General features: G+C 37.3%; 1 protein-coding gene and 1 non-coding gene across 2 annotated transcripts; one reads left to right on the forward strand and one right to left on the reverse strand.

The window, feature by feature from the left end:
* Positions 1-2,636: 2,636 nt before the first annotated feature.
* LOC141679788 (small nucleolar RNA R71) lies at positions 2,637-2,743 on the forward strand. The gene has a single exon (XR_012558184.1). It is a non-coding gene; the product is annotated as a small nucleolar RNA R71 (small nucleolar RNA).
* A 4,113-nt stretch (positions 2,744-6,856) lies between these two features.
* On the reverse strand, positions 6,857-12,030 carry LOC141661160 (uncharacterized). The gene is made up of 9 exons (XM_074468145.1): positions 11,651-12,030; positions 10,734-11,001; positions 10,082-10,183; positions 9,303-9,385; positions 9,092-9,208; positions 8,720-8,822; positions 7,985-8,645; positions 7,617-7,846; positions 6,857-7,284 (listed from the first exon to the last, which is right to left on the reverse strand). Exons 1-9 carry the CDS (start codon positions 11,764-11,766, stop codon positions 7,168-7,170), a joined length of 1,797 nt encoding a protein of 598 aa, XP_074324246.1. The 5' UTR covers positions 11,767-12,030; the 3' UTR covers positions 6,857-7,167.
* Positions 12,031-14,084: the final 2,054 nt, after the last annotated feature.

Below are 14,084 nucleotides of genomic sequence, written 5' to 3' on the forward strand. Positions count from 1 at the left end.
AAAAGCAATCCTATAAGACTTTGTGAAAAAAAATTCCTGGCATGCAAATCAATTCATTAAGACTTAAACATCCCTCTATTCGTCATCACTACACTCACATCAACATCAACCAATCAATCAGAAATAGCTCAACCTAAGGGATCATGGTATATGCATGCACATGCAACTATATGAACTCGCATAAAAACACAAATAAAAATGCAAACAAATATGACCTATATGAACTATCATGCAAAAATACGAATGACTTAACAAATATACATGTAATATGAATCTATATGGACACACACAATCTAATCCTTACATTATCACCCCTAAACTTAAAATTTTCAATGTCCTCATTGCAGGTAATAATAAGGATATTAGGCATACCTAGTCGTCGGGAGGATCACCCTCTTTGGGTGGGGGATCAGGTGGCCAATCAACCTCGACACCAGTGTCTCGGAAAACAGTACCGAGAGCGTGTGTCAAATCTTCAGCAAAACGTCGGTGGATATCATGCATGGCCTCAATACGCTGAATCAACATTTTATACTGCGCATCACCAAGACCAAACTATCAACTGTATGTGGTGCACGATAGGGACCATCTGTAAGCACGGGAGGAACCGGCCGGTCACCCTTTAGATTATCATAGATATATTCCAACCCCTTGTCAGGGGGTGCACCTAAGAATGCATAATTCAAGTGATCTGGCAGTGGGTTGAGCTCAAGTGTGGGAGCTTCTTCAATCGACGGTTCGAGACACTCCTGAGAAATTTTAAGCTCTGCTAACCCAAGAGAATCGAATGGCATATCCAACTTCCTCTTTCACGGAGGTGCATTCAAAACCTACAGTTGCTCTGCTCATTCTTCATCTTCAATAACTGAATTCTATATGAAGGATCTCTCTAAGATATCTGACTTTGGCAATTGCTCAAGCTCTGAATTCACGACAGAATCGACCCACTCTACTTTAAAGCACTGCTCTTTATCTACGGGTAACTTTATTGCCTTGAACACACTAAAAGTGACCTTCTGATCTTGAACCTTCATTATAACCTCTCCTTTTTGCACATCAATCATAGTTCGTCATGTAGCCAAGAATGGTCTTTCCAAGATAATGGGAATCTTCTTATCCTCCTCAAAGTCTAGAATGACAAAATCAGTAGGGAAGATGAGCTTATCCACCTTAACCAAGATATCCTCCACTACTCCTCGCGGATAAGTGATGGAACGATCAGCTAGTTGTAATGACATGTATGTCAGTTTCGGATCAGGTAGTCCAAGTTTCTTGAAAACTGACAAGGGCGTCAGATTGATGCTAGCTCCCAAGTCACACAAACACTTGTCAAATGACAGATTGCCAATGGTGCAAGGTATCGTGAATCTTCCTGGATTTTTAAGCTTAGGAGGAAGTTTCTGTTGCAGCACAACACTGCACTCTTCCGTTAGAGCAACGGTTTCCAACTCCTCAAGTTTTAGCTTCCGAGATTGAATACCCTTCATGAACTTAGCATAGCTCGACATCTGTTCTAGAGCTTCAGCAAAAGGTATGTTGATATGCAGCTTCTTGAAAACTTCCAAAAACTTGGAAAATTGCTTGTCGAACTTATGCTTTTGAAGCCTCTTAGGAAAAAGAGGTGGAGGATAGACCTGTTTCCCCCTGTATTACCCTCATGAGGAGTGTGTTCCACAGTTTTCTTCCTTGATTCCACCTCGTCATCCTTCTGCACCACTTTTTCAGCTACAATCTCATTTTCTGGAATTGGCAAGGGTGCAGACGTACCTGCATTCTGGACATAATTTTCATACACTTCGTCTTGCTGAATTTGGGGGCTTGCGACCTTTCCGGATCTCAAGGTGATGGCGTTCACCTATTCGTTAACTTCCCTCTTGCCTGGATTTACGTCTGTATCACTAGAAACCGTTCCTGGTAGTCGATTCAATAAGGCGTTAGCAATTTGCCCTATTTGGTTCTCCAGAGTCTTGATAGAAACAACCTGACATTGGCATATAAGAGCCTGGTTTTTGCACATAAGCCGCAACTCCTCCAATTCATATTTTTCATTCGAAGATTAACCTGCATCATGAGTTTGTTGTTTAAGTTGGAGTTATTGTCTTGGTGCATATTTCGGTTGTTGAAAACCAGGAGAGTTGAATTGCTTTGCTGCACACTGCTGATAAGGCTGTTGCACCGCATTCTGATTGTTGCTCCAGCTGAAGTTAGGATGATTCCAGTTGCCAAGATGATAAGTGTCTGGAACTGGTTGCTGTGATCTCTAAAAGTTGCTCACAAACTGAGCTGATTCACTAGATATAGCGCATTGCTCCATCGCATGTGAACCTGCACACAGCTCACAAACACTGATCCTCTGATGAACTCCATAGTTAGCCAGAGAATCGATCTTTATAGATAACGCCTTTAGCTGAGCATCTATAGCTGAAACTGTATCCACTTCAAGAACTCCTGCTACCTTGCTTTGTGGCAATCTCTGGGTTGGATACTGATATTCATTCACAACCATCATCTCAATTAGAGCATAAGCTTCCTCATAGCTCTTTGCCCATAATGATCCACCTGATGCTGCATCGAGCATGGGTCTAGACTGTGCTCCCAAACCATTATAAAAGAAATTGATGATCATCCAATCAGGAATTCCATAATGAGGACACATCCTAAGCATCTCCTTGTAGCACTCCCAAGCTTCACATACAGTTTCTCCCGATTGCTGCGTAAATTGAGTAAGAGCATTCCTCATTGCATCTATCTTCGCCATAGGAAAGAATTTAGTAAGAATTTTCCGAGCGAGATCCTCCCAAGTAGTGATAGAACATGCCGGTAGAGAGTGTAACCAGCACTTAGATTTATCCCTCAGAGAAAAAGGGAAAAGTCTCAGCTTCACAGCATCTTCAGAAATATTGTTGAACTTGAAGGTGTCACGGATCTTATCTATCTTGATTATATAGGGCAAGTAAGATGGTTAAAATTACCTATGAATCATGCATAATAAATACATGAACCTATGCTAGCATGGCAAGTTCTAAATCTTTATTGAAGCGTCTAAATCTCTATATTCACTGTCGCTTCAATAAAGATTAACACGTTATCTTATATGTTAGCTACGCACATAAGACGAATAAGCAAAACCAATACTAGAATATCAATCAATCACCAAACACCAAGATATTGGAACAAATTAACTATAGAAATCCATAAGTAAATCCGTTGGAACCCCGTGATAATGATTAGTTCATAACCGAACTCATCATCACCATGGGTTCCAATGAAAGCATGATAATAAACAATATAAGAGTACTAGGGTTCATAGAAAAATAGAAAACAAGCATCCAAGTATCATCTATATTGAAAAATACAAAAATCTTCTTCTCTGTAGCCGTCTCGTGCTCTATAAGTCTTCTTATTGCTCTCCTCTCGCTCCTTGTTATTAAAAATGACTTATTATTGAGTATATATAGACTTCTGGTAGACATGGGTTTCAAATTCTCCAAAACAGACTCAAAACAGGAATCTGGCCGAACGGACCAGCGCGGCCGCCCCGCATACCAGCGCGGGTGCGCGCTGTTTCTGGAAGTCTGGCGCAGCCGCCCCGCCTTGCGCGCGGGCGCGCCATGCTACTGTAGTTGGAATTCTGAATTTTCTTCTTTTTGTTGTAACTTTTGCGCCACTCGTCAGAATTTGATGAATAAGCAGTCCACACGAAGCTCTCGAGATCCTCTACAATTTGGGAATGGCCTTGACTTAAGATTCTTGGCTCTTTTCAGCATTCAACAAAAACTCCATTATTCCTCCAACTAGTGCCTAAAACACAAAAAACACATCAAAAATACCAACTTGAGTCCAAAACACCAACTTAAGCTTGTAATGAAGCGTTCCAAGTAGATATAATTGGTCAGAATGTGGAGGTGTTCATGGAATATTTCTTTATGTTCGGTGATTCTTTTGACGAGTGCTTGCAAAATCTTGGCGCGGTTCTTAAAAGGTGTGTTGAGACCAATCTGGTTCTCAGCTGGGAGAAATATTACTTTATGGTGCAACATGGCATCATTCTTGGGCACAAGGTCTCTATTAAAGGTCTTGAGGTGTATAAAGCCAAGGCGGGGGTTATTGAAATCGTTCCTCCACTAATATCTATTAAGGGAGTCCGCATCTTTCTTGGCCATGCGGATTTCTATAGGCGGTTAATCAAGGACTTCTCTAAAATCTCTAAACCGTTGTGCAATTTTCTAGAGAAAGATGTCCCTTTCAAGTTTGATGATGAATGTCTAGCTGCTTTTGAGATCCTAAAGAAGAGTTTAATCACAGCATCTGTCATAACTACACCTGATTGGAATAAACCTTTTGAAATGATGTGCGATACAAGTGACTATGCAGTTGGAGCAGTTCTTGGGAAGAGGAAGAACAATATACTTCATGTGATCTATTTTGCTAGTAAGACCCTCAATGTTGCTCAACTGAGCTATACTACTATTGAGAAAGAACTATTAGCCATTGTCTATGGTTTTGAGAAGTTTTGATCTTATTTGCTTGGGACGAAAGTGACAGTTTTCACTGATCACACTGATATTCGCTATCTCGTCTCGAAAAAGGACTTGAAGCCTAGACTAATTCGATGGGTTCTTTTACTTCAGGAGTTTGATTTGGAGATCAAGGATAGGAAAGGTACTGAGAATCAAGTCGCTGATCATTTATCTCGGTTGGATGATCTGAGTACGACTTCACAGGATATGACATTGATTAATGAGTCTTTTCCCGATGAGCAGTTGTTTGGGGTGAAAGAGGAAGAACCGTGGTTCGCAGACATTGTGAACTACCTTGTGAGCAATATTATGCCTCCAGATTTTTTTTCTACTCAAAGGAAGAAGTTTTTTCATGAGGTGAAGTGGTACATGTGGGATGAGCCATTTTTGTTTAGGCAAGGAGCTGACCAAATCATCAGGAGATGTATTCCGTACAGCGAGACGGAGGGTATCTTGCAAGACTGTCATTCGACTGTTTATGGAGGCCACTATGATGGAGAGAAGACAGCAGCTCGTATCCTTCAAGCGGGATTCTTCTGGCCTACTTTGTTTAAGGATGCGCATCGGTTCGTTTTGAAGTGTGATCGCTACCAGGGTGTGGGTAATATGTCTAAGAAGGATGAGATGCCTCTTAATGTGCTTCTCGAGGCTGAAGTCTTCGATGTTTGGAGAATTGACTTCATGGGGCCATTTGTCTCATCTTGCAATAATCAGTATATCTTGTTGGCAGTTGATTATGTCTCGAAATGGGTTGAAGTCAAGGCTTTACCGACGAATGATGCAAAGGTAGTGCTTAATTTTCTTCATAAGCAGATATTCACAAGATTTGGGACTCCAAGAGTCATAATCAGTGACGAGGGATCGCATTTCTGCAATCACAAGTTCATTGCTATGATGCAGCGATATAATGTGAATCATCGCATTGCTACAGCCTACCATCCTCAGACTAATGGTCAAGTTGAGGTATCTAACAGAGAGATCAAGTGTATTCTAGAGGAAGTTGTATGTCCATCAAGGAAGGATTGGTCTTTGAAGCTGGATGAAGCTGTATGGGCGTATCGAACAGCATACAAGACTCCGCTAGATATGTCACCGTTTCAATTGGTTTATGTTAATGGATGTCATTTGCCGGTGGAGTTAGAGCATAAAGCGTATTGGGCTTTGAAGAAATTGAACCTTGATATGGATGCAGCTGGTAAGAAAAAGGATGCTTCAATTGAACGAACTCGATGAGTTTCGATTTCAAGCGTATGAGAACAACAAAATGTATAAGGAGAAAGTCAAGAGGTGGCACGATAGGGGTCTTGTGCTCAAATCATTTATGTCGGGGCAACAAGTTCATTTGTTCAACTCTCGTCTCCGCCTTTTTCCTGGAAAGTTGAAGTCAAGATGGTTAGGGTTGTTTGTTATCAAAATTATTTTTCCACATGGAGCGGTGGAGATTTTTTAGAATGATCCAGGCCAAGTGTTCAAGGTGAATGGACAGCGGTTGAAGCATTACTATAGAGATACTGCACTAATTAGAGCTGATAATTTGTTCGTTTCGTGTGCTTTTGTAGTTTGTGTCATGAATGCCTAACCCAAAATCGAACTGTTAAGAATTCGTTTCGTGTTCGTATACCTTTATTCCGTGTACGTTTCGTATCGTGTTTTGTATAGTTTAAAATTAATAATAAAAATAAAGATAAATAAAATATATATTTATATATTAAATTTTTACTAGTCGAATGTTAAGTCAATAAGTCATAAAAACTCAAATCTTATAAAATTTAAATTTGAATCTATTTTATATCTATTTTCTGTAAATATTTTATGTAAAATTTTATTATAAGGTACATGTATTCATATAATTTTGAAAAAAAAATAAATATTTATTTATTTCTTATACTTTCATTTCATTTCGTGTATCCAAGTATAAATCAAAACTGATGCTAAATTTATCCGTGTACTTTCATATACATGTATTTTCGTGTTCGTATATCAAAAATATCAAACCAAACTTATTATTTTCGTGTCGTATTATCGTGTTATATAAAAAATTGCCGGTTGTAATCATAATTAATTAATTATGAGAATATTGACTATGACAAAGAGTCAAACTTGTAACATCCATCAACACAAAGCTCCAAGTTCTCATCCAATCCGGGGGTAGGATCACAAGAATCTCATATTAATATTCAGATAATATCTACAGTCATATTGTTTTTAGAAGTAAACATTTTGCTATACTGAACTTTAGTGAAGGAACTGTTCGAGAATATCTAACCACTCCATTTCACTGTAGGTTGGTGTATAAACCTCGTAATCTTTAAAACCTACTTTCAAATACTTTCAAATACACATGAAAATTGTGATTATATGAAATTAATGGTGTTCGATGTACTCACACGTGGATCATCTCAGCAATATGAGGATTAAAAGATGTCATCATTCACATACAGTTTAGCAATTCTATAATGACAGACTTTGATCCAAGACCTGGAACTGGAAGTATATAAACACACGCAAAATTTCCCTGGAGTTTTCTGTGTAGAATGTAAGTTTCTGCTACTCGTTTCAATCTTTTGCATTTCTCTGATTAGTTGTAATCTTGTGGTTTTACTTTCCTCAAGTCATTAATGTACTGAGAACACAAGAAGCTCAGCAATTATTGCCTTGTTCTTCCAAAGTAATGATCTATTTGCAAGCATCCTCGAGACTGCAAAGTGCTTGTTTTTACCCCAGTCTTGCACTTCTTTGCCACCGATGAAGTTTCTCTGTCTTCCTGCTTACAAAAGTATAAGGAGCTAAATGAACCATTACAATATAAGTGGTGAAATGTTTGGCATGAATATCTTTTGCTGTAAAAACAAGTTAAGCAAAAGTTTCTAGCTCCAATCAATAAATGTGCTAAGATAACAACTTTTTTGTCTATTATAGCAATGACACATCAGCAAAACAAAAAAAAAGTGTAGTATGATGGAAAGCTATTAAAAAAGAACTCAGAAACCAGGTTTACATTACAGAAGCCTTAAATGGTTAAGAATAGGGGTTTTAAGTACCGGAAGTCAGGAACTACAACTCAAACACATACTTATAGAAAGAACAGAGACATACCGCTGAAGATTGATTTAACGATCGCAGAACCTTTATTTTACCCCCTCTACCATCAGCTCCAACAGCAATCAAATTACCCGTGCTTGGACTTGATCCTTGCACACCCGTCGAGCCTACCATTGACCCCTTATTTTGGCTTCGTCTGCACCACTTTCCCAGGTGCCATTTGTTTCCATCAGGACCTATTAACCCGCCAGAGAAGCAGCTTTCTATCTGTCGCTTGGAAGGTTCTGTTTAACATTTAAAAAACAGATGACACTTAATAATATATATGATATTTATTAATCAATATATTCAATCTACTGAAAAGGAGAGCTTCCATAAATAATATAAATACTCGGTTACTCCTTATCCACCATATAAAATACCTGACAGGGACTCCAGAAGTTTTGAAGTAGCATCTTTTCCAATATTAAGCAACGGCTTGTCATAGGTACTATCATCTAAAAGTATAACCGAGTCTTCATTTCTGTTCGGGATTATAGTCTCAGTAGTTTTACAGTGAGTAGTACTCCTTGAGCCTGTATCACAGTATTCTTTACCTAATATATGTGGTTTGACATTGTATTTTTCATCAAAAGCATTCCTTTGCCTTGAGTCTTTGTCTGCAGCTTTAGCCTCAGCACCTGGGTCTTTGTTGGCAGCTTTAGTCTCGGCAACTATAGGTGTTGAGACAAACTTGAAATCACGCACAGATGTGGAAAGTATAGGCTCATCATCGTCTATAACAACATAGTCACTACTTTTAATAAACTTCTCACTGGAAGTTCTGAGATCTTCTGTTCTTCTGGGGCTGGAAGAGAATAAATTATATGGCGCACTTTCCATTTTGTTCGTACTAATTTTTGGTGCAGCACATTCCTTAATTTGGTCCTTTAAAGAACATTTGTTAATAAATGAGAATCTTGAATCACGATCTGCACCAGCTGGAGCTTCCGTTACAATATTAGATTCCTTAAGACCTTTCAAAGATCTCAAAGCATCATTCTCTTTTGCTTCAATAGCTGACTCAAGTTCTTGGACCCTTGTCTGATAAAAGAAAATATTCTGTTAGACATTTTAACCGTATCATAAGATAAACATCTTAAATTTAGCCTACTTACTTTCAAATTTTGTATCTTTTCTTTGGCCTTCTCGAGTTTTTTTAAAGAGCGAGCATCTCCTCTACCAAGAGCATTGCACTTTGCCATTAATTCTTTATAACTCCTGTAGATATCATAAGCAGAAAACCGTTAAAGATCTGCAAAACTAGACACAAGTGATATCAACTACAAGGATCACATAAAACTGCAGATAATAGACAACCAAAGAAGTTATTGTAACGGCAGGATTGATAGGTCAAGCATATGTATTTGTTGAGTTCACGAAATTGTAGCACACAGGCCACAGGTTAAATTTTAGCTCCAAAACATTGCTTAAACATACTGAATCAAAAGATTCCACCTGAATTCTAAAGCTAATTAAGAATGCCATACTTGTTGCGAATGACCAGGGACCTCTTTAGGACATCTATTGTTTCCTTATTGTTGGTCTCCTTGCCTAAAGAAGCGAGCTTCAGAACCTCCTCTTCGTCCAAATCCAAATCACACACCCTAATCACCAACAAAAATTTACATATTGAGCACGATAAGCAAATTATGAACAGATACTAAAGCAGTTTGCTTCCGCCTTAAATGCTCCACTTACAACTTGAGAGCAGCAAGTTCTTTGGCTAAAGCAATACTCCTTTCTTGCAGTCTCAAACACTCGGAAGTTGCTTTATCAAGTTCCTGTCATGCAATTGGTTGAAGAAATTTAAAACCTTCTTAATTAGCTTTTGTAAGCCACAGTTATGATTCATTTTGGAAAAAAAACACAATTATAAAATTCTTACACTAGGAAGCAAGAACACGGGTACGGGGGAGGGGGTGCGGTTGCGGGTGCATAGTGTAGGGACACGCAGATTCGGCAAATTTGAAAATATGGGAATACAGGCGCGGGGGACACACATACATAAATATAAATTTTTGCATTTATATGTTACAAATATTGAAACAACTAACAGAACCAAAAACTGTGTGCAATTTGAATCAAATGCATAATTCCATCCAAAACACAAAAATATAAGTATTGTCTTTTCATTTATGCAAAAATGAACATGAGGATCAATACTTTTGTAATACTTTGGTATTTGCTTATATAATCATTGATACTTAATTTAATAAAGTAGTTCGTTAACACAAATTTTGACTACAATTACTGAAACAAATTTGAAAGTACGATTGTAGAAGAATCCCCGTGTCCAACAAGAATCCGACACGGGGATAAGGCAGATTACCTAAGTGTCCCTGCTTCCTAGAGTATACACCTACAAATTCATAATCTCCCACATCTAGCCACGTAATCAAGAGTGAATTACCTGTATTGATTATATGTAGTTCTTTATATAGTTAATGGCGGCAAGCACAAAATTGGTGACCATGTACCTTGGACTTTATATGAAGCAATTGTTGAGTAAATGTTTTTTGCTTTAAAGCATCATCTTTCATGGCTGCTTCTTTCTTCAACTGCTCCTTGCACGTAGACAGCTGTACAATGTAGAGCCGGTTCGAAGTGAATAGAGTAGGATATAGATAGAAACTATAATGTATAACTGCTCCTTTTGCTAAACCAAATCCATTAACATGTAAATTTGAGGAGGGGAGCATTTCCACTCATTCTTGTAATAAGTAATTTCTTTTTGTTTAAATTTGATTTTGGTTTCTTGAAGAAAAATCATTGACTCGACATGCATGTAATAATGTGCAGTAGGGTCCAAAAGTAAAATATATATCAGCATCTTGACGAAACTACCATTGACCAGCACAGAAAATGATCAAGCATCAAAATTTTTTATTTTTCTTCATTTTAACCAAGTTAAGAAACATGTAGTTTGCTTTAGACTTTAGAAAGCAAATGAAATAACTAGTATCTGTGATTCTCTGCAGAAGCAATTAAATGCATGTGATAAAATCTTATGAGTATCTTAATTTCCTTGGTATTATATTAGAAAGCAACTTCAGTTTAATTGCATTTTTTTAAACATTAACCAACTAAAATATTTTAACTAACAAAATGTACGATAGATTAGTTAAATACCTCGACATTGATCTCCTTAAGATCTTTCTTTTGTAGCTCCAAGGCTGAGCTTAAGGCAGATACCTTTCCCTCCAATCTTGTAGCCTCTTGACGCAATTCTTCAGGATTTTCTTCACAGTTCTGCAATTTCTGACTAAGGCTTTGATCATGGGGATCGCCAACTGACTGGAAATACAGGCGACTCACATTTTTCTCTGAACACGTTTGTTTGCATACAGGACAATTCTTCTTCTTTCCATTTGTACAATACTCGAACCATTGTTGTATACTAGATTGTCAAAAACATACCACACTACATTATCACAACCTCCTGATTATCATTTAATAGTGACAAACTAGATAACTTTATATATGTTTGTATTTTATTTATCAAGATAACCATTGTGATGAAAGTCTACTGAGAACACATTTGACATACTCGGACAAGCATACATAAAAATTCAACATAAACGAGACACAGAGCTTCAGTTAGGAACTAATTTTACTGTCTTCGAGCAATGTATAATTGTATATGACCGGAATTTAACATAAAAATGTAAATGTGTTGGCCAAAATTAAAAAAAAAAAACAAAACTTTAACATTTCTGATTCAAACTCGTCTAGTAACTGAATTGTACGCCTAATTCGCAAATAAGACCCCATAATTAGACAGAAACTTAAATTGATTCATTCATACGCGCGCAGATACTCTGTGAAATTGGGGTTAGGGCAGACGATTACAATTTGTGCAAACAATTATACAACTACAATTGATAAATTAATAAATTCAAATTAATCTAACAACATCCATATAGATTATGTCACGACAATTTCAAACTGAAAAATATAAAACAATTATATCGAATTGGCGACAAAAGATTAAAATATACATAACATTTATATGAGTAATAAGAATAAATTATAATAGAGTGGCTGACCATAGCTCGTGAAAAACATGACCGCAGATTGAGATAGATTGAAGATCTTCGACGTTTGGCTTCAGATCTTCGAAGCAGATAGTACAAATCATCTTCGCGAACGGATTATTATTCATTTTATAATTGTTTTCTCCGGCGACGCACGGCACTCCGAGCCTCGGGAACTGTGTGTGTTTGATATGCGGTGCTGGATAAATGGAGGCTAATTCTGCACAAAGTTGCAAAGGCGGGAAGTCCCAGAGGGAAAATAAATTTGATTTTTACTCCTCTTTTTAGATAAACATATATACCTCACTTGTCATTACGTTTTCGAACAATTGACAATTTTAATCTCATACAATCCAAATTAATGAATCAATGAAATCATGGAGATCTACGATACTGAATATTAAAACAAACACAAAACGACTCCCACGAGGAAAAAGAAGGAAACCCGTTATATAGGTAGAAAACCCCACCAATATAAGTAAAAACCCCACCAACGGGATACTAATTTCTCATAACGATAGGGATTTATTGGTAAACAATATAAAATCGAGAGAAAAATAACGAAGAAGGGATTTAACATCAACCAATATGTTTATAATAACCCCTAAACTAAAAATGAATTTAGATTATTTTTTTGACACGATGGGAGCGGCTGCTAGGGAGGTTCTGTTATTCCCAGTGGACTAACAATGAGATTTACAGAAGGGGGGTTGAATGTAAATCTCAAAACTTTTTCAAGTTTTGAGCAGTTTGTAAGGCTAAGTGTTTGAGTGATCAAATGTGTGTGAATTGCTTGAAGCTGATGCAGACAGATATATATTCAAACACAAATGTAATGAACACAAAGAACTTAAAAACTTTTCTGGTGGATTTGTTGTTCCACCAGAGATGTGTTATTTCAGAAAATCTGTGATTCAAAATTAAATCACAGCTGCTTCCTAGTACAAACTAGATGATTTTCTCTCTTGATATTTCTAAACAGCTCAGGGAAAATTCACATCTAATTACTAGCTACTACTTGGTTTATATATCACCAAGTTTACAAGTGAAGACAAAGATAAAGTACAATAAGAAAATAGTTCTCCACTTGTTTCTATTCCATTTTTATCCAGTGTAATATGAAATTATCTGTTGACTTTCTATTTTGAACCAGACTAAAAGCGGCTGCTTTTTCTGCTGTTCCTGAAATAGGCTACCACATCTCTGTCAATCCATGTGCCTCTGTCAGCTTTGTTAACTGTCACTATCAACTGCTATGAGACTGAGCATCCGTTGAAGCTTTCATCCGTTGATGGCTTTATCCGTTGATGCTCTAGCAGTTGAAGCTTTATCCGTTGAAGCACTTATCCGTTGATGGATATTATCCGTTGAAGCATTAGAGACATCCGTTGAAGCTTTGTTTCTTATCCGTTGAAGGTCTTCAATATCCGTTGACACTTCTTCACTTATACAAAATTACAAGGCATGAAATATTTATAATTAGCCCTCCTATTTGTACATCCATTAGTAGTCAACATGACTGATTATTTCCTAACAACATCTAAGAATTACAGCTTGAAACCAGAGAGTGAAATGTGCTACAATACCAAACTTATTGCTAAGTAAGGCTACTCCTTCAACTGATAGCCAAGATGGTCTTATCCGTTGAGGCTACAAACACTAGATTTCTACTTAAGTGTTTTGCTTAACTTATCATCAAACTAATACACATATTCCTAACAATCTCCCCCTATTTATGTCTACTAGAACTGTAGGCATAAATTTGGGTTTAGCTTGATGATAACAAAACACTTAACAAATATATAAACTGTAACAAAGCAGAAATTCAAAAGTGCTACAAAAGTGTATATGCTGAGATGAAATTGAAGAAATACATTGTTTCCAAGGGTGCTCCTTTAGCCTGAGAAAATTACTTTCTTTTCCTTTGATCCCTGGTTTTCTTTCCTAGCCTCCTGTCATTCTCCTCTATTTGAAGTTGAAGTTGTCTGTAGAATTCAGCTTCATCTTCTTCATTGATATCTAACTTAGACTGCATATCCTTGAGAGTTTCATTACTGGTAATCTTTAGCTGATCTTCAATTCTGAAAAATCTTCTGACTCCTTTGTTGTCTCTGAACTCCATCAACCAATGAGGTGATTTGTGAATTGTAATACCTCTCTCTTGAATGAGTAAAGTTCTAGGCAAGGCATTGGGCTCCCTCCAAGTTTTCCTTATGTTGGCAATCTTGTTGAGAATCTCAGTCCTGGCAGTCCTGGTAAAGCCAGAATCCTTTTGTATGGCTGAGTAGACTCTAATCAAGGTAGAGTAGCCTTCATTCAGAATTTTGTGAAGAGGCCATGTTCTTTCCCCAGCTCCTTTGTATTTGAACACTAGTCTTTCTGGTAGCTGTCTGTAGGCAGCTATTCCCCTTACATCCTCCAGCTCATCCAGATAGAGTTCAATGTC

The sequence above is a fragment of the Apium graveolens genome, chromosome 1 (assembly GCF_009905375.1).
Source record: "Apium graveolens cultivar Ventura chromosome 1, ASM990537v1, whole genome shotgun sequence".
In the NCBI taxonomy this organism is placed as follows: Eukaryota; Viridiplantae; Streptophyta; class Magnoliopsida; order Apiales; family Apiaceae; genus Apium; species Apium graveolens.